The 21,148-nt window shown below is 54.4% G+C and overlaps 1 protein-coding gene across 2 annotated transcripts in view; it reads right to left on the reverse strand.

The window, feature by feature from the left end:
- The window catches only part of LOC116450910 (probable E3 ubiquitin-protein ligase MID2), a 63,853-nt gene that overhangs the window by 14,320 nt on the left and 28,385 nt on the right, over positions 1-21,148 (reverse strand). For both annotated transcript variants that reach the window (XM_032123887.1, XM_032123888.1), the window contains exon 3: positions 3,198-3,293. In XM_032123887.1, coding sequence (XP_031979778.1) covers positions 3,198-3,293 — 96 coding nt within the window. The remainder of the gene's footprint in view (positions 1-3,197; positions 3,294-21,148) is intronic.

The raw sequence follows: 21,148 nt of genomic DNA on the forward strand, positions 1-21,148 counted from the left end.
AGCTGCTGTGGCAGAGCTGCTGTGGCACTGCTGCTGTGACAGAGCTGCTGAGACAGTGCTGCTGTGGCAGAGCTGCTGTGGCAGAGCTGCTGTGGCACTGCTGCTGTGACAGAGCTGCTGTGACAGTGCTGCTGTGGCAGAGCTGCTGTGGCAGAGCTGCTGTGACAGTGCTGCTGTGACAGTGCTGCTGTGACAGAGCTGCTGTGGCACTGCTGCTGTGACAGTGCTGCTGTGACAGTGCTGCTGTGGCAGAGCTGCTGTGGCAGAGCTGCTGTGACAGAGCTGCTGTGACAGTGCCGCTGTGACAGAGCTGCTGTGGTGGGAAGGAAATGTTGGGCCAAGGGACAGGAGGGGAGGTTGGCACCTCAGCTGCTGTCCCACAGCCCAGCCTGGAGGGTTCCCCTTCCAGGATGGCTACAGGACAATGTAAATCTGTAGACATCCACAGCCTAAATCTGAAAACCTGCCCAAGGCAAGAAATCTGCCCTCAATCACGTTCATGTTCTGGGGGGCTGAAGGCAGGTAAAGTTGCAGAGGATACCACAGTCCCTTTCCCAGTTGCCTTCTGCCCAAAAAGGAGCATTTTCGAGGCTGGGGTTCCCCCAAGGGGCCAGCAGAGCTTGGAGAGGGTACTGCAGACCAGCAGTGCTCCACAGGCAAATCTCTGGCTCAACAACACCTGGACACTGGCCAAACCACTCCGCAGAGATAAACCAGTTCCCAGGTGAATGCTGGGTTTGGGGGTGAAGACTCAGCAGGTGCTGTGGCTGCAGGAAAGCTGGGCAGCTTTTAGTTGTAACAAGGGAGGGAAAAACACTTCACCCACCTCAGTGCTGGGAGAGAATGTGCTAGGGACAACAGTCCTGGAATAAACTCAGCTCTGGGAAAAGCTTGTCCTGCAGCTCATGGGGATGTGAAACAGCATCTCAGCCCACAGCCTGACTCATACACCGGCAAACCTCCTCCTCAGCGCCCCGGCAGCTCAGGGAGGGAGCAGAGGACCCCATCCCACCTCCACGATCCTCAACAGGTTTTTGGCTGTGTAGCAGCTGTGCCCTGGGGACACCAGGAGCTCACACGGAGGCTGGTGTGACACAGAGGCCTCAGCCCCACGGCGCATGTGCAGCTTCTGCTCTCCCCACAATGGGGACATTGGGCTGGTACCATCTCTGTGTTACAAACTCAGCTTCTCCACAGGGTCGTTATCTGCTCTCCTTGGTGCACATTTCCCTTACTGCCACAGGATTTGGCCATTCCAACATCTCTCAGTGCAGCCCCCCATGCAGCAGAGTCACTTTGAGGAGCAGCACAGGCCCAGTGCCTTGAGGACGCTTGCAGTGCCCTTGTCCGGGGTGAACCCCTGTTCCTCGAGGTGTTGGTGGCACCATTCTCTGGACATGCCATGAGATTTACAGTGAGCGTGTCTGAGGGGCAGAGTACCTGGGGATTGCATGTGCCTGCTTGTGTGCCATGTCCACAAATAGCTCAAAAGCAAAATTCCCTGGAATCAGATTGATGGGGAGCAGAGATATTTTCTGCCTCACAGTTTACTGTGCTCTCTGCGAAGGTGCCTCCGAGGGCCCGGCTGCACATTCAGCATAGCTGAGAAATGTTATTTGGAACTGTTATTTTAAGCAGAGTGTCTGACAAAGCTGAAAACTCCCAAATTCTGTCAAAAACGACAGCTTAGAGGTCTCAGACTCCGAGGATCAGACAGAAATACCAAGTATCTTTCAATTTATCCTACATCAGGTCATTAAGACATTGGAGCTGGATTCAAAGGAAGAGGTTTGGAAGGACATCCAGCTACATCCCTGCTCCATCCCTGGTGCGTTCTCAGAGCCAAAGCATGGCCCATCAGAGCAGCAAGGGCTGGTGACTGTCACCAGAGCTCTGCAAGGGCACCCTGGCTCCTTCTCTCTCTGCCAAGCATCCATTTGCTATCTGTTTTCCCAGACTCACTCCAAGCCCACTGAGCTCTGGGGAAAAGGAAGCCCAGGAGAGACAGTTCCAACAAAGCCATTCCTGCTGCAGGGAGATGCACAGGCAGAGAGAAGCAGGACAACGCCAGTGACACAGAGCATTGGCACGGAAGGCCAGCAGTGCTGCAGAGCCAAGTGGGATTTTTCTGCTCCTTATTTTGGCTGGAAGTTCAGAGCATCTCAGCCCCCTCCTCCTTCTCTTTGCACATTGTGACACTGGCTGCCAGCTGCTGGCGGCACACTTGGCCCCGCTGGCACTCACAGAAAGGGCTTCTGCACTCACTTCCTCCTGCCAGATCATCAGGACATTATTGAGGGAGTGAAGAACAAAGTGCTGATGCTGCCTGCAGGAACCGTGGGGATTTAAGCACCTTCAGGGCCCCAAAGCCCCGGCTGCTCTGAGACGCAGGTGGTGAAGGACAAGCTGCAAACGCATCCCAGACACTTTGCTTGGGCAAACGGCTCCAGCCAGCACAGGCAGCACCCCTTGTCCTGCTGCAGCATCCCTGCATCCTGCCACAGCACTGCACCACAGCATCCCTCCATCTCACTTGCAGCATCCTGAGGCAACACCCCCACATCCCACCACAGCATTCCTGCATCCTGCTGGGCCCATGGGATGGCTTGGGGGAGGTGCAGGGGAGGCACAGGACTTGCATCCCCCACAAGGCCTGGGGTGCCCGAGGGTGAAGTAAAACAACTGTTGCATTCTCTCAGGCACTGGCAATCTTCCCCCTGAATCCATGGCTTCGATCCTGGCAGCAGCCTGGGGTTTACTCCTGTGGGAAGGTGGTTCAAGGAACTGCTGCATGCTCGGTGTCACTCAGCTGAGGCCTCTCTGCAGGCTCAGTGTCACCCAGTTGATGAGCCTCGTTACAGGCTCAGTGTCACCCGGCTGAGCCCTGTTTCCATGCTCGTGTCACTGTCTTCCACCAGAAGGATCTGCTGCCCCCAGCACAGAGCAGTGGGCAGGCCCTCCTGCCTGGAGCCAGCTCAGCAGCCCACGCCTCTTCTCAGTGGCTCCCAATCATGCCAACTCCTTCAGACCCCTGGGAACCACCCCTGTGTCCTCCACTGCTTGGGACTACCCCCCACACTCACTCTGCTCCCAGGGCAGCCCCCAGGAAAGGACTCTGGGATGATCCACGCATTGCCTCCCTTGCGCTGGGAGCTGCCCCAGGCACCTCCCCCAGCCCCCTCCTGGCCCTCACCCACCTCCACTTGCTGGCAGATCTGTATCAGCTTGGCCATCTGGTTTTCCAGTTCGCTGTTGCGTTTAACCAGGTTGGTGAGATTTGTCTCCAGGGTTTGCTGCAGGTCCAGAAATGGGAGAAAGAAGAAAAATACAGAGATCAGCAAAGCTGGAGTGTCCCCAGTCCCGTGCCAGCAACCGAGACCCTCTGCCACCCAGCACACTGCCTGAGGGAGGGACACTGGAACAACTTTGGGCGAAGGCTCTGGGGGTCCTTGGCAGCTCCTGCCCATGCCAGGGAGCTTTGCCATGGGGGAGACACCGAGCCCAGCACCGCGGTGACCCAGTGGTGTCACCAGCTGGAGAGGACAGTGTGGGTGTCTGCCCTTTGCCACTCCTTTGGAGAGCAAATTTTGGCTATTTTCATCACCAATTTTATTCTGCACAGGGTGAGGGAGATGAACAAGAGCCTGATGAGCCATGGGAGAGGGATGTCTCCTCTGCCAACCACCTCAGCTGGAGCAACGATGGCACAGGCAGGGAGAGCTCAGCTGCACTGTGCTGGCTTCAGTCCCCAGCCACGCTGCCCTTTGCTCACCAGAGCAGACCTCAGCCAGCAGATCACGGCCAGAAGATTATGAGCAGTGGATCATGGGCAGTGGATCCCAGCCAGCAGATCTTGACCAGGAGGTCATGACCAGTGGATCATGGGCAGCAGATCTCTGCCAGCAGAGCACGACCTGAGCAGGATGGGGATCCCTGGGCCTGCTCTGGTGCCCACAGGCTGCAATGTTCTGGGAGAAGGAGGGGATCCAGTGAAGCACAAATGAAAACCCCATTTGAGGGGATATCGATATCTGTGGCCATGGGGGGAACACAGTTTGTGGCTGTTAACAACTTCAGTGACACAGCACTGCCAGCTCCACGTGCTCTGCTACCAGGAATGCTTTACAACAAAGCACTCGCTACCTGTTGCAGCACTTGTCAGGAAATGATACCCTATTAATATTTTAAACTCCAGGGCTGGAAGAGGGTCCCTGAGGTGGTTCATTTATCTGCAGGTAGGAACTGCAGTCTGAGGCTTTGATCTGATTCCAGCAGACCCATAAACACAGCCCCCCTCCGCACAGATGGGTAATTGGGGGCTACTGAGCCAGGAGAACGTGAATCACAGGCACGGAACACAGGCAGAGCACTCATTCCTGAAAAACCACTGGCTCCTAAAATACTCTGAGCTCGTTTGCAACTCTGAAAATTGCTGGCCAAGGGCAAGTAAGGCAGAACACAGGAACAGGCTGGAGAAATAGAATAAAACCCAGGGAGCCTTCGTTATGCTGGAAGGGTTCACAGAGTGGGGCTGTATGGATAATGGCAAAGCCAGCTGCTCCCGCCCCCCTTTCCTCACAGCCCAATATTATAAACATCATTTCACTACAGCAACGAACATTTCACTTGCTAATTACCTCCCTCGTCACCAGCGTGGCTGCACTGAGGTTGCAGCTTTGAACTCGCACCACTCTGCTTTAATCTTCCAGGGTGTGATGGAGGGCAGGGTGGGGGCTGGGGGTACAGCTTTGAAGCACACAGCTTTGTGCTCAAACCCCATTTGCAGCATCCCAAGTTGTCTCGGGGATGGCATCACTCCTTCCATCCATAAACACACATAAACACTGCCCCGAGCATCAATCCCTTCATCACAGATCCTCTGGGGCGATGCTGAGGCAAGTGGTGGCACTTTACTGGTGTCACTGATGCTTCCACAGCCCTTTGCTCCTCCCCTGCCACTCGGGGCACCCACGGACTCTCGCTGCCAACCCCTCTGCATCCCAGGAAAACACAGATGGAACATTTCCGTCTGTTTGACATGCTGAAACAAATAAAATGGGCTTGAAGCCTGGATCACACCAGCTGGTTATTTTGTAGGTGTATATAAATTACAGCAATTACAGAGGTTGGGTTTTAATTGCTTATAAAATGCCTGTCATTTACCCAAACCTCCACCTTCTGTCCTGAAATACAAATAGGTGATTTCTCTACAAATGGGGAAAGAAGTGAGAAAAAGGGCCATGGGGAGAAGGGGCTGGGTCACCTATGGACAGCAGGACCAGAGAGGGAAGTGCCTGGACACGGGCACCGTGGGGCAGGGGCTGAACCTCCCCCATCCCGAGACCCACAGGATCAAATCCTCCCACAACTCCAACAGAGCAGCTCAGCACGTGCACTCTTTACCTGCCAGTGACCAGATGCACACTAAATCCCCTCCCACCCAGCCAGAGGAGAGCAGCCAGACAGCACTGACCTGCGAGCACCAATGCTCGTGTTTGTTCAGTTATGGGCACAACGGGCAACAACTCCATTTTCCTTTTTCTCCAAACACCAAACAAACAGTTGAACTGAACATGGATTTCTGTGTTTGAAGAAGGCATCAAGGCTCCAGGCTCAAGACAACTTCAGGAACTATAAATACATGGTGTCCTCCTGGTCCCTGTGCTTCATCAAACACAGCGTTGCCTGCGCCTGGCCAGAGCTGCTCTCCATGGCCGGTCCCCAGCCCATCCACCAGTCTGGAGGCTGGTTCACACTGGGAAAAGCCATCAGCCTTGTGGCTTTAACCAGCTGAGAGACGGAGCAGAGCAGGCTCTGAGCCCCATGCAGGTGGCCAAAGAACAGGGTCCCCACACATCACACAGGCCTGAGGCTGAGGGGGTCCAATCCCCAGGGGTTTGGGCCACGCAAGCCTCGGATTTCCTCCAGCAGCATGAACCTGTGGGTGTGGGACGAGAGGACTTGGAGAACCCTGGAGCTGGGAAAGCCCTAGGGACAGGAATGCAGGGGTTCTGGGTGGCTGCTGGTCGATGCTGCTGTCTCTCAGCGCTGCTCTGAGGGGCGAGGAATTCAGCCTGGCACGACGGCACAGAGGGTGTCCTTTGGCTCTGCCTTATCACAGACAGGTTTCTGCATTTATCTTCACGGGAAGGCAGCCAAGACTGGAGAGTGATACAGTGATTTACTCAGGGCTTTTCTCAGTGCCCCTGTTCATCTATAATCACTTCCAATAATGGAGGCGAATCCCTGCCCTGATCCTCCTGCACGCCACAAACACAAATCACGTGTGCATCCACCAACCCACGCGCAGGCACACAGGCACCAAGTCAAACCCACTCCAAAATGCACCCTGGATGCCAAAGCAGCAGGAAAACCAGTTCCTGGAAGCCACCACTATTCACCAGCCCCACCTGGACAGGGCAGGGGACGAGCACCTGCAGCGGCCGTCTGGGATTGCTGCCAGGCTGAGGACGCACAGTCAAGCCCTCGGGGCTGAGGATGCGCTGCCAGGTCCCAGCACAGAGCAGGACTGCTGCAGGCTGCCCTCTGACTAGTTTTGGAGCAGCACAGGGAAGCCAGATGTCGCCAGGACATTGCCCAGGGCATCAGGAGTCTGCCACAGAGCTCCTGAGGGAGCTGCTCATTTTTTAAAACCACAAAATTGTTGATAGCATGAGGCAGCTGTAATTGCACTGGAGCCCTGGGAACCTCCACCCGTGTCCCTGTTCCCAGCCAAAATGCTGCTCTGCACTGAGCTTCTGCCCCAGGCACCCACTGGCTCTGTGGGGATGATGGAATTGATGTAGTCTGTCTCAGGAATGCTGGGGCAGCTTTCTGGGGAAGCAGCAGCTGGGCAGGGTGACCTGCAGGTAGCCCCCCCCCCCCCCCCGGCTCAGTCCAACCCCATCTGCTCTGAGGGGATTTTGGAGCAGGACAGCGATAGTGGGGTTCGTGCAGCATCCTCTCACTCCACTGGCAGCTGCCTCTGCGCTGCCAAACTAAAATCACAGAATAGCTTGGAAGGGACCATAAAGCTCATCTCATACAACCCCTGCCATGGGCAGGGACATCTTCCACTATCCCAGGTTCCTCCAAGCCCTGTCCAACCTGGCCCTGGACACTTCCAAGGCACTGACAGCACTGCACAGATCAGGCTCCTCTCAGTGGCCACAGCAGGTCCTGAGCCCGGCGCTGCTCCCACTCCCACCTCCCCTTCCCACAGATTGCACAGAGGGCTGAACACGGCACTGCCCACCACCAGCCCTGGCAGCGGCACAGCCAGGTGATCCAGACTGGAAGAGGGGAAATTTGGGTTAGATATGTGGAAGAAATTCTCCCCTGTGAGGGTGGGGAGGCCCTGGCACAGGGTGCTCAGAGCAGCTGTGGCTGCCCCTGGATCCCTGGCAGTGTCTAAGGCCAGGCTGGACATTGGGGCTTGGAGCAGCCTGGGACAGTGGAAGGTGTCCCTGCCCAGGAAGAACTGTGGAACAAGATGAGCTTAAGGTCTCTTTTAACCCAAACCATTCTGTGATTCCACAATTCTGTGTTTAGAATCAGTTCCCACCACCAAGAAAAAAAAAAACTTCAGGGAAAAATATGCAAAGCCAGTCAGCTACTGGGCTTCGCTCGGAGAATGTCCCTAGACAGTGGGACAAGTGACAAAGAGACAGGACTGAGCTGCTGCGTGTGACACGAATGCATTTTAAGTCGCTTTGGAGCAAAAGAGACTGAGCAAGAGCTGAAACCTCTGCCAGCATTTGGGGCTGCTGTCACCCCACTGGCAGAGCTGACCTAGAAACCAAGTGGCTCTGCACGGCATGGGGCTGGGGGGACTCTGGTGGTGCTGAAGAGTCAAGAGCCAGAGCCTGAGCCAGGCAAAGGGGTGCTGGCAGTGACCCCCCGGCACGGAGGGGATGGGGACATGGGGATGCACTCGACCAACACACACCTAAGGGTGACATGGCCCTTGTACCCTGATCAGTCTGAGCAATAGAAGAGCAGCTCCAAATCCATTCATCAGGTTTAATCCCTGGTGATCTATTAGGTTTCAACCCTGACTGTCTCCTTCTATGCTCACCTTCAGCTGGGAAGCAGCTCTGGAAGGAAGCTCCCTATGGGGAGCAGGGCTGAGGATGCAGGTGACACAGGGGTAGGTTTGTCACAGCCAGGGCTCCCAGTGCCCAGCCTGGGGGTGCTCCCAGCGCATCCCCTTCACCTCACAGAAAGCACAGGGTAATCCCAGCCTGGTGAGACCTAGGGCTGGATCCTGCTCACGGTGGGGTAAATCCACCATTTCAGTGGCCATGCTCCAATTTGTAAACGGGATGAAAGCAGGAAGGAACCATCTAGAGCCCATAGGAGCAGCTGTGCTGGGTTGGGCAGGGACTGGAGGGCAGAGGCAGGCAGGTGGGATCCATGCTCCTCCACAAAGCATTCCAGCACGGGCTGCATCAGCATTTACTGTGTCTTGTGTCTCCTTGGGAATTTAAATTGAGAAGAGAAAAAAATAAAGCAGAAAAACCAGAGTAAGTGTGGGATTTGCAGCTGCTGCACGTGCTGCTGCCGACTCAGCACATACTGGATTTGTGTCCTGTCGGCTCTTCTGGAGCATCTTCTCTTGGGCTGAGCCAACCAGCATCGTCCGAACCTGCCTGATTTTGGGGAGCAAACCTGTTGCTTGTCCCAGCACATGAGCTAAAAGCACACTCTGGATCTGCCGTGCAGCTGCCTCGCTCATGGTGAGGTGCCACTCATACCCACACTCCTGTGGGGCACCCCACGGTGCAGCAGCTCTGCCCACAGGGTCCTGCTCTGCCTGAGGCACTTCCTGGAGAGCCCAAGGCTCCAGCTGCACTGACATAATTCTCTCTGAAGCTCAGCACATTCCTGGAGCTCAGCCCTCTGGACACAGCACACAGCCAGAGCTTCACACAGTCCCACTGCCGCCAGGTCCGGGGCCATCTCCAGCCTCGCTCAGCCCTCTGGACATGGCACATGGCCAGGCTTTGCACAGTCACACTGCTGCCAGGTCTGGGACTGTCCCCAGCACTGCCCTGTCCCTGTGGCACAACCTTGCAGACGCCAGGGACACAACTGAAGCACATCCTCAGCCATGGTGGAGACCTCAGCTTCTCCTGACACACACACGCAAGCCTGCAGAGCTCCTGCCTTTCTGGGGTACATCTCAACTGAAGAAATGAGAGGGACAGAAATGGCTGCGGGTAAAACTTGCTCTGTCACCTGCCAACAGAGCGACCTGGGGTCCCACTCACCTCCTCCCAATGCCTCACTCTTTGGCCTCTGCTACCCAGGAATGTGACCAAATGCTCCTGCTCCTGCAGACAACCTGAGGACCGGGGAGTGACGCTAATTCTCCTGTAAATCAAAGCTGTCCTGGGGAAAAGTCACAAGGGGGAAAAGTCACACAAACTAGTTTAGTGTTGTTGTTTCTCCAAAGTCACTGATTAGTTGCAGACTTGGCCTGAGCATGGTTTTGGCAAGGTTTGTGTCTGGCTGTCTGGTGCAGCTCCAGGGTGCACATTCCCTGTCCCCTGTTTGCCCCCGTCCCTGTGCTACTTAACAGCAACAGGGGCTTTGCTTCCAAAAATATTCCTTCAGGCAAAATGCTGTAAGAGCCCGAACACCTGGAAATCCTTGGCACAGGCCGTCCTCCTCACTGCAGGGAGAAGAGGAATGGCTGGTGGTGCTGGAGAACCTCTGCTGCTGGAGCCTGGCCACACACGCATGTCTCCCATGGAACGAGCTGTTCCTTGGCAAGCCACAATGGGCTGTTGTATGAACCAACACACACAGGTAACCAGGGTGACACCAAACCACGGCGGAAATGCGAAGAGTGGATTCATTTCAGTACCTCGCTAGCAGTGCTGGGCGGCAGCGACACACGGGGACACTGCTCCGCCAGGCTCGGCTCATCCCAGCAGCCAGAGACACACGGGGACACTGCTCCGCCAGGCTCGGCTCATCCCAGCAGGCAGGGCTGTCTGCCCCAGTAACTCCGAGGGCTTTGTGCACACGCAGTTTATCATAAGGCTGTGTTTTTATCATCTCTCTCTTGCCCAGCAGGAGGCTCCAGGACGTCTGTCAGAGAGGGTTACCCTACACAGGAATTCTACTTCTCAAAACAGGCAGAGGATGAACAGCATTAGGCATAATAAATGGAGTTTTCCCACACAGATGTTCTTAGCATTCCCAGCTGCAAGGTTCCTTTGAGCGAGAGTATCCCTCCTCGCCAAATCTTCCAGTTTTAACCCCTTCTTCCCAACAGCTATTTTCCTGGCTAAGATGAGAAAAAGGATGGGAATAAGGCAGCTGACACCCTCCCTGTTACGGGGTGACCAGACCTTCTCCTACATTGTAAGTGTGCAGCTCCATCAGAAAGTCAGCACAAGGCAGAAGCCCAGCAAAGCACAGCACACTCCTGCAGTTCCTGGAACTGGAGGGGAAAACCAGGAGCTGCCCAAACACAAGTTCAGCTGCCACACTTCCACCAAATACACTTCCAGCAGAGGCTGGTTCCCTTCATTCCCACGACAGGGCACAGCACAGCAGCTTTTGGGTGTTCTCTCTCCTGCATCCTTCATTATCAACCAAGACTTTTTGGGACAGATCTCAACACCACTTCCAGGTCATGGAGAGGCAGGACACGTGGCAGCTCAGCCCTGGGCCCCAGTCCCTGCAGCAGTCAGGAGGCACACGTGAGGCACAGGGCTGCTGAAGGACCAGGGCATCCCCCCAGCCCGGGGTGGGGTAACTCCTGTGAGCGAGCCATGGGGCAGCAACAGGACAACCAACAGCCCCAAGAGGACATTTCAGTGCCACCCTGCACTGCCTGCTGCCTCCATGGGGATGATGGGCAGATGGTGCCAGCACACCCATGGCAGCTGTTTGCATCTGGGCAGGTCCCCCAGTTCCCCCAGCACTCACCAGAACCAGTGAATCCCAGAATGGTTTGGTTTGGGAGGGACCTTAAAGCTCATCCAGTTCCACCCCCTGCCATGGGTAGGGACACCTTCCACCATCCCAGGTTGCTCCAAGCCCCTGGCCTTGAACAATCCCAGGGATGGGGCAGCCTCTGGGCATCACAGAGGTTCATCCTGGCAGAAATGCATATGGCTGATTTAGGTCCTTCAGTCTTTGCATCCTTTAATCTCTCCAAAACAATTCTTCTCTGCTTGGATATTATCCTGGTTTTCTGTATCATTACAATAGCGTTGAAAATTGTTCAAATATTTTATTCAATTCGTCCAGACTGTGACAAGCCAGTTTTCATTCCTGAAGTCATCTAAGCATGATCTGCTTGTTGGAGCTGTCCTAGTTAAACACCAAGATTTTAGTTCTCAGTTCAGGCCGTGTGTTTTCCAGCTTAAAAGAATGTGATTTTCAGACATCTTATTAAATGTGCTACATTTGCTATAAAAAAATCCCAAACTACAGCGAGTCCTGAGTTTATTTGCACATTTCCCACTATTTTTATTTATTCCTTTAAAAAGACAGAGTGGAAGGAAAAGATTTCCATTGCTCCAAGCAATGCCTTTTTTTCCAGGAATTTTTCTCTAGTGAGTAATTCCCGGCTCCTTCCAAACCAGGAGTTATAGAGGGGTCATTTTCTGATGCTCTGCTCTAGGAACCACCACAGCTGCACAGCCCGAGGGGTGCAAGGGCTGGGGAACAGCCCCCCAGCTTCCCCCTCTGAGCTCCCTGCAGGATGGGTGATGGTGAGTGAAAGAAGCCAGTGCTGGCAGCAGCCCCAGAGCTCTCCACCAGCCGCAGTCCCCCCACACTGGCCCCAGAAATCCCCAGGGCTCATTTTGGGAGGAACCCAGGAAGAAGGTCTGCTGTCCCCAGTGGAGCCAAATGTTGCTGGGATTCCTGCTTCCCTGAAAAATCCCTTCTATCAGAAAAGTAAGCCATTAACAATGGCCCTATTTTATTCTGCCACAGTGAGGAAACCACAAAAATTGAGGAGAGAGAGAGAGAAAAAAAGAAAGAAGACCCTGCGGATGTCCACCTGCTCCTTCAGTCTCAGCCTTCTGGCCTTCCATCCTCTCAGGTTTCTGTCTCTCCTGTGCAGCAAAAATGACTCATTTGTCACCCTTTTGGGTCACTGTGGCCTTGGGGATGATGCCCAAAGCCCTCCCTACACAGGAGGATCGCTCTGTGGAGGCTGCAAGGGAACAAGTTCCTTCTACCTCTTGGGGATCCTGCTGCTGGAGCTGGAGGATCCAGGGCTGGCAGCAGTGCAGATCCTTCCCAAGATCCTCAGTGTCCTAAAGACGCCCAGGTGAACAAACCCCTGTTGCACATCCTGTCAGATCTGGGGGCTGCAGGACCCCCAGGTGTGGACAGCTCACATGGTCCCATGCCCAGAGAGCTCCACCAGCAGCACTTCAGAAGCCTGATGGGAGAGAAGCCCAGCAAGCCCTAGGGCAAGGTCAAGGAGGAGTCACCCACAACCCTGGGAAGGCAGAGATTCCAAAGGACAGGCACAACCCATGGCCTGAAACACAGAGCAACAGTCTCAGGCATGGGGAAGGATTAGAAACCAGAACACACCAAGTGCCTGGAGGAGCTGTCAGAAGGCACAGGGATAACCAGAGGACAAACCAACAACAACACAGCTCGAGGAGAGATCAGACCGTGAGACATCTTGAGAGCCCCACATTTGAGGACCGACTGTCAGGCATGAGCCAGCACCCTGGCACTGCTGGCTTTGAAGCCCAAGTGAACAAAATCCTTTCACAGTATAAAAGATAGGTAATGCTTCATTCCATAAATATGTATATCCTCATGGAAGAGCTGACTGGTGGAAAGAAGATGCACCTTTTGAAGGAGTTCTATGAATACACGGTAGGCAAAGAACACCATCAAAGTTTTCCTCAAAAGAGAGGAGAGGAGGGGAGGGAAGAGGAGAGCAGGTAAAAGGAAGGAAGGACAGGGCAGGGAAAGGCAGGGCAGGGCAAGGAATGACACGAACTCCAGTGAACAGCAGTTGTCAGGGGTGCTCTAAGGACCTGCAATCGTGTTAACTGCTCTGGCTGCAGGTAACTGTGTGGCTGTGAAGAGCCCTCTGGGATACTCACAGGGTGTGTGAGAATTCCAAGATGGAATTTCCAGGGAAAAAGCCTGACACATTTTAATGTGAGGTACATGGGTGCATCTGAATAGCAGGAAACTCAGTGTCACCAACAATTACTCAAGGCAGAAGAGGACAAACTACCGGAAAGAGCATCAACAAAAACTTTTTCCATTAAAGTTTCCTCCTCACCCTCTGAGGCTCTCTGTGTGATTCACAACCAGCAAAGTTTCATTAGGCAAACCTTGTGAGGTGTGACATGTCCTCAGGAGCCACGGCACCATCCCGTAGGCACCAGTGACACCTGGCTCAGGCCATGGCCTGGGTTCCACAGGCTCCCACAGCCTTTCCAAGCAGAGGTATCATCTCAGGAGCACAAATGCCCATCTGAGGCTGCTAAAGGAAATCTGGGGTTTGGCAAGTCATTTACGCAAATTCCTATTTGCATTTAATAAACAACCAAGTGTCTGTGGCAGAAATGAAGAGATGCAATTCAAAGGGAATGCACTGAGCAGGGAGTTCAGTGCTAGAGAGAAACTCATGGAAGATTCATACATTCCCAAAGAACATCTGGTTCCATTCAACATCAAAAGAGCCACTTTGTGATTTTCACCAGATAATGGGTTTATCAAAGATTTACTAATCACTTCATTCAATTCCTATCTCACCTCTGAAACCAAATTAGCAAAATTCAAGAAAGAAGTAAGGAAGAATCCTGAAGAAGGTACCTGCTCCCCACCTCCTCACTACCCAGGCTGCACGTCAGGATTGAGCTCTGGCTGCTCCCAAACTGAATGGGAAACACATAAAGTGGCTGCGAAGCAGAATTCACGCCTAAACACCGGGAAGAAATGGTTTGAATTACAAATACAAAATTAGCTGGAGAGTGAAGCTAAAGCTCCTGCATTTAAATTAAGGCAGGAGACATAGGGAATTCTGCAGAGATCAGCCAGACCTGGCACCAGAGGTCAGTGACAAGTGACACGGGTGACACCAAGCCTGACTTATGCCGTGAGCATGACACAGGATTCAGCATTACTGAGCCAAAACACTGCAGAACACAGTTTTAATCTAAAATGTTACAGTGCAGAACATGGTTTTAATCTAAAATATTAATTGGCAATAAATGCATAAATTATATCTGCAAGTGGCTCAGGCTCCAGCCTGCCTGTTTGTCCCAGACTGAGGGTTTGTTTGGTGTCTCATCCTCCTCATGCTTCTACAGCCTCTATCACCCCCTCACTGTTACCTGCCACAGCACTGGCACCCAGCTCCTGTCCCTATGGATTCTTTCTCAGTTCCTCCATCCAGGAGCTGGCAGAGCCTGAAATCAGACAGTCCATGCTAGAAGGGATGAGAGCTAGAGGCAGATGGGGAATGAGGGCTGAGGAGGAAGAGGAGGAGGTTGTGCTGGGTGACAACGTCCAAGGATGGACAGACACCTGAGCTAGGAAAAGCTCAGTAAGAAACTCAAAGGGAAGGAAACCACCCTGCCTACACTCATCTCTGGGGCTGTGACACCCATCTTGGGGCTGCAACACCCATCTGTGGGCTGTGACACCATTTCCAGGGCTGAAACACCTGTCTGGAAGATGTGACACCCATCTCCAGGGCTGTGACACCCATGCCATCTCTGGGGTGCATCCCACCAGCAGGAACTGAGTTGGGCAGCCAGAAGCACCAGAACCACCTGCACAAGGGAGCCCCCTCCGAGCCCCTCCCAGCAGGACACAGGGCGAGTCATTGCAAGACTCCTAAATACTAATTCCTCAGCCCCCCTTTTTCACAGCTTTCCCCCCTCACAGGCCCATCAGGGGCTCGTGGTGGAGAGGGGGCAGTGAGCTGGCTGCCAGCGCCTGATGACGGAACAGAGCCTGCACTCCGGAGCCTTCTCTCTCCCAGTATGCCCTGAAAATTCATCTTCCAGCTCCGATGATCAAACGAGCTGATCAAATGCTCCAGCAGCTGGGTTTTAATTCCCTGTTGATCCAACTCCTGCGCACACTCAGGAGCCTTTTTCATTCCTTCCCCCATCTCTGCAGCAGCAGCCGGAGGAGCTGGAGCCGCAGGACATTTGGCTGAGGCAGAACAGCAGGCGGGAGAATGTCAGGAATCACACGCATCTCTTCACCTGTCCCATATTGAAGGATTCCTCTCAGTTTAAACCTTTTCCAGGCAAAAGACCAGAAAAGCTCCTGCAGATGCCAGAGCAAAGATCTGCTTGCTTTATTTTGGGGGGCAGGATCTTCCAAGGATTTCCTCCCATCTGAGGGAGAGTCTGATGGACAGGAAACCCCCAAAACGGGGAAGATTTCCCAGAGAAACATCCCTAAGAAAGCCGCACCACTTGATGGCATCACTCTCAAAAGCTGGGCCACATGGGGACAGTTTGCTAATGAGGACTGCAGTGTTTAGGAGCATCAAATTATCTTCTGCAGCACACAACAAACAATGCTAATGGTGGGATAATGTCAGGCGGAAACACACTGGATTGGAACAGCACTGATAGCACATGTTCAGCAGACATATAATTACCACTGTGGTGCCTTGATAATATTAATAACGCTGCTAATTAGACTGATAAAAATAGCAAGACTAATTGTCACAAAACATCAGTGTCAGGGTTTGAAAGGCAGCAGCAAACCTTGCACTTTTGTCAGCACTCGGGCACCGGGGCTGTAAGAGATGGCACCAGGCCCTGACGGCACCCAGAGATTCCTGGTGGTACCTGGCAGCACCTGACCCCGATGGAGGGAGCTGGCATGAGGCAGGCAGCAGCGACAGGAAGGCACAGCCCAGCACTGAGCCATACAAAGTCCTCCCTATCCCGAAGATGCCTGAATACCCTGAGGACAGCCAGGATGATCCTGGAGCATGTCCCCACGCAGCCCCAGCATTCTTATTTGTTCTGGACTGACGTGGGAACAGCCTCTCTGAAGGAAACAACCTGCTACTTTCCCTTAATACCTTGAAGACAGATGAGAGTAGCATTGGGAGCCGTTGATGAAAATGTTCTTCCATTGGGGCCTTGCTGTGTTCCTGCCCACAGGAGCAGGAAGAGCCCCCGAGTTTAGAAACCCGTATCCCAGTGCTGGGAAAGGCAGGGCAGGAATAAATGGGGACAATGAAGTTCAGTGTGCCCCTTGGGAGACCCTCCCCTCTCATCCACAGCTGTCTCCCGGTGTGAGAGGCTGGCATGGAGCAGGACCAGGCATGGGCTGGAGGATGACACCAGAACCAGGGTCTCCCCTCCTTGCCTACCCTAGCAGAACAAATTTGGATGGAAAAAGTGGAGGAGCTGGCCAGAAGGGGTGAGTCCCTTCCAACTCATGATATTCTGTGATCCTATGAAGTGCAAAGCCTGTGGAGACAGCTGCTGCATAAATAACCTCCTCCCAAACTCCTGCTTCCTGCGGGACGTGCCTGCACTGAACCAACATTTCCACCTTCCCAGCACCGGCGTGTGAGAGCTGCCGGGGGCACGTTCATCCCCACGTTCTGCCGGGCCATCCCACATTTCCCGGGGAACCTGTCCCGAGTTTCTCCCTGCCTGGCTCTGAGCCACGCCGAGGGGAGTGGGAGCTGCACGGCTGGGTGAGCTCTGCGGGTGCTGCGGGCTCCCTGCCCCACACCTGGCTGCGGGGGCAGCAGGCAGGATCCTGGGAACGCCGGCAGCCGGGACCGGGAGCGCTCCCCGCTCCCGCCCGGCCAGCCCAGCCACGCCCGGGCTCGCAGGTCACGTCGTGGGCGCTGCCACAGCGCAGAGGAGGACGCAAACCCTCGGGTTTCTCTGGGAAGTGGAACCAACGCGCCAACAACTGCCTGGGATGGGGCTTACTTTGGCTGATTTGTTGCTTATGTAAAGCCACGGTGAGACTGTTCAAAGCAGCACTGGAGATGCTGAGATAGACGCTCACGGTACAAACTGAGCCTCGGGCTGAACGCGCCAACGCTGGGGAAGGCTTTAACTCCTTGTGCACGCGAGAGCAGAGAGTCCCAGTCCTTCTGCCTTTATCCCTTTGCTGTTCTGCCTCTGGAGAAATAAACAAAATGCCTCAACCCACCAAAAAGTCATCAAAACCATCACCAAGCAATGGCACAAATGGCATTTTCGGAGTTTCTTCTGTGGCCAGAGCCTTGGTGCTGCTTGGGGACTCCTTTTGCCCCGGCAGTGCCTGGGGGGCTTTAGGGGACTTTGCAGAGGTGTGGAGGGGACACTGCACTTCCAAAGCCTTTGTATCCCGGAGTCCCACCAGACCAAGTGGCACCGTGGCTGCCACAGAAACCCTGGGCAAGCAAAGCCTCTGCACTTCCCCCTGCACAGCCAGGGCACCACTGGTGACTCCGATGGGTTGAGCCCCACACCAGCCCAGGGGTCCAAGCCCACAGCCTCCTCCAGCACATCCCAACACGCTCCTGGGCTGCCCCGGCGCAACGCCAGTGCCGGCTTATCCAGCAGATCTCGGGCACCAGCCCCGTGGATTACTCAAGCTCCAGTGTCTTACGGCAATGGGCACGAGAGAAAATGCCTGAACAGGTTTTCCCTCCTGGAGCACAGCCCTGCCCGCTGCGGCTGCCCCGGGGCCGGGGACGTGGCGCGCTGCTGGCAGGTGCCCCAAAGCGCCCGCAGGCCGCGGGTTTGGGCAGCGCACAGGGAGCCCACGTGCAGCCCTGGTGCCCTCCTCGTCCCTCCAAAACCATGACCATACGCCAGCCAGTGGCGCCAAGCACTCCAGGAGCTCCCTACCCCGTGCCGTGCCGCTGGATGGGGGCTGCCCAAGCCTCTCTGCAGACCACCTCGAGGAATGAGGCCAGGAACCAACCCAAGGCAGACTTCACCAAAAGTTACAACATCTGGGAAGCGCGGAGGGGAGGGACCACTGGAGCCTTCCCGCTGAGCACAGGGTGAGTGCTCATGCCAAAACCTGCTCCAGCTGCTTCAAACTTGGCTAAAGCTGCTCCCAGAGAAGTGCAAAGCTCCCATCAGCCCCTGCCCACTTCTCTAGAAAAAACCCATCCATTTCTGATACCAGGAAAAATTCCCTTCTCTCCTCTGCACTAGGAAGGAAACAGATCTGCTCTATGATACAGCCAGTAAAGGGGAGCCTGAAGCATCGGGGGCAGGACCCAGGGCCACCCACAGACCCTCAGGGTGGGCTGCCAAGGGGGCAGCGTCGCTATCGACCCCTCCTCACACATGCAGACCATCTCCACACACACAAGGTTTCCCAGTGTGGACCAAGAGCATCCAGCTGTTGCCCTGGGAGAGCCCTGGGCCAGGCTGCAGCCACCATCACTGGGATGCAGCAGCAGGACAAGGGCTCTCAAGGGGCAAGCAGCAGCCCCCAGGCAGCCCCTTCCCCTCAGCCCCCTGCCTACCAACCCTCAGTTGCCCAGTGCAGGCCTTCCATTTCATCCCAGTGAGTCAGAGCCCAAGGGAGTCATGAGGCTGGCTGGAAAATCCCAAGAGTTCCAGAAAATAAACAAACACCTCGTGGGTTCGCTTTGTTGTTTTTTTTCCAAGCCTTTGGAGTGGATTTGAGTCAATGTTTGAGCTTCCCTCCAAAGTCTCAGCATAACACACATACCAGCCCTGGGATGCTTGATTTGACACGAAAGCTGAGGCTCTCACATCTCCTCTCCTCCCAAAGGAGGGGCTTCCCAAATCCCTGATAGCTGGGATGGTGCTGGAGCCAGAGGCACCCTTCAGCCCAGTCAGTCCTACTGAGGCCTGGCATCACCAGCACAGGGAGCTGCCACGGAGCATCCCAGCTCCTTGGGGTCCTGGACTGATTCCCAACCCCAGTGGGCAGGGAGGGAGAGTCTGGGAAGCCCACAGGTCCCTGCAGCAGCTCCCAAAGAAATTCATCAGTGGAGCAACGCCTCAGGAGGACTGTGCACGTGGAAGGAACAACAGGAATTCCCACATCCAGGGAAATCAAAGCCTCACCTCTGTACCCTTTGCCAGCACACCAGGAGCTCAGCTGCATCAGCCGAGACACCCGGGCCGTTTTCTGCAGCAGATCCTGAGTTATTATATGGAAAGGCTGAAACAGGAATCCTGCTCCCAGCCCCTTCCCTCTGCCCACTTCCAACCCTCTCCCTTCCTGCTCCCTGCCCACTCCTGGCCCCTTCCCTGCCTGTTCCCCCTGTCCACTCTGAGCCCCTTCCCTCCGCCTGCTCCCTCTGCTTGTCCCCGGCCCCTTCCCCGCCTGCTCCCAGCCCCATCCTGCTCCAGCAGCCCCTTTCCTGCTCATCCACCGATGGGTCAAAAGACTCTTTCAACATTGAACAGTGTCAAGGCACAAGAATAACCCTCCCACACTGATCCTCCTGGCAGACCCCAACCCTGAGGTCACTCACTGAACCTTGATCTAATTTGCTTTTCTTCCCTTTATTCCCCCCATCAGTCCCCTCATCTTTCTTTAGAGACGATCTTTGCCAATGGGAACTTTTTGTTCCCTCTGACGCCACAGATTTATGTGCTGGCAGGGCTGCTGCAAGCAACAGCTTCCATGAGAGGCCTCGGCCCGGGCTCTGGAACAGCCCCATTAGAATTTAATTTCTATTTTTTGATTGCAGTGTTTTACAACACTTAAAAAGTAGATTTTGAGCACTAAAGAACTCACCACAGATCGTACTAGAGGTGTGTGGGATCCCTTCACTTACCCAAGGTTACACAAAGCTCAGCTGTGGGCAACTTGAATGATAAACTCCCTGGCTGGGCATGACTTGGATTTAAATTATCCCAAAACCGTCACGTTTATTACTCCCTATTCTCCTTAATTTTCTGCGCTCTCACTGTGCCTCAGCCCAGCAGTGAGTGGAGCTCGGTGCCAGGGCTGCCTCTCAGGAGGGACCCCCCAGGCACCCCCTGTCCTGCTCTGCTCACACCAAGGGTGGAGGAAAGGACGGGAAACCCCCAGCCCAGCCCCTGCAGTCCAACCTGGGGCAGATGGGGCTGGAGAACAGCCCCTCCCACCCTCCTGCTGCCCCGAACAGGGGAAGGGTGTGGTTCCCACATCAGCTTCCCATGTCTCTCTCAGGGCTCTGGTCCCATAGAAAAGGGGCTTTGTCCTTGCTGCTGTATTAGCATCATGAAACAAACGGTGTGGGAGGCCATGGGTCAGTGATGAACAAGGTGATGGTGCTGGTTGGACTGGATGATCTTAAAGGTCTTTTCCAACCTTAGCAAGTCCACGATTCAGCGTCTCCAACCCGCACTCAGAGTTTTGACCCAAGCCTGCCGCTCACCCCACGCCCCTCGGAGCGGAGCCATCGCCCAGGAGTCGCTCATGCATTGCATTAATTAATCCTGAGGAGAATATAAAATAACTGAGCATCAGTCTGAGGCACAAGCCCCATCTGGCATGGCCTCCGACCAGAACCCAGAAACAAAGCAAGAGAGAATCAAAAAAAAAAAAAAAAAAAAGAAGAGGAAACAGCAGGAAGAAAATGGATTGAAGTCCAGAGTTCAGGGAGTGACATGTTTAATTGCTAATGTGGCTTTGGGATTATTTTTTGTAAGACTTTTTTACCAGCCCAGCTGGTGTCATCCTCTAATACCCAGCAAGCAGCTAACAGATTGCAGGAGACGAGTTGTGCTCTCTCTGCGCTTTCTGCTAATAAATAAATAAATAAATAAATAGAGACAGATCAAAGGAGTGAGAAAAACCCTTCTGGTAATTTTTTTCCCCTTCTGTTTCCCAACTGGTCCCAAACATATTTCCTGCTGGGACTGACAAGGAACACTGTGAAATTCAGAATCACAGCTCTAAGAACCGAGTGGCATCAGATGAAACGGAAATGCTGGGTTTGAACAGGGGATGATGCGGAAGGGGTTGAGCAAATCCTGTCCTGGGCAGAGGCCTGGGCTTCCCAAGGCAGGGGCACTGCATGGGGTGAAGGGGGTCCCTGCTGAGGATGGAGCCCTTGCCCTCCCTGGGACCTGCCCCAGGGCTGGTGCCATCCTCCTTCACCCTCCTTCCAGTCCTAAACTTTAATATGGATTTTTTTCCAGTGACCACACTATCACTGTGTGGGAAGGGGAACAAA

This window comes from Corvus moneduloides, chromosome 14 (genome assembly GCF_009650955.1).
Source record: "Corvus moneduloides isolate bCorMon1 chromosome 14, bCorMon1.pri, whole genome shotgun sequence".
Taxonomy (NCBI): domain Eukaryota; kingdom Metazoa; phylum Chordata; class Aves; order Passeriformes; family Corvidae; genus Corvus; species Corvus moneduloides.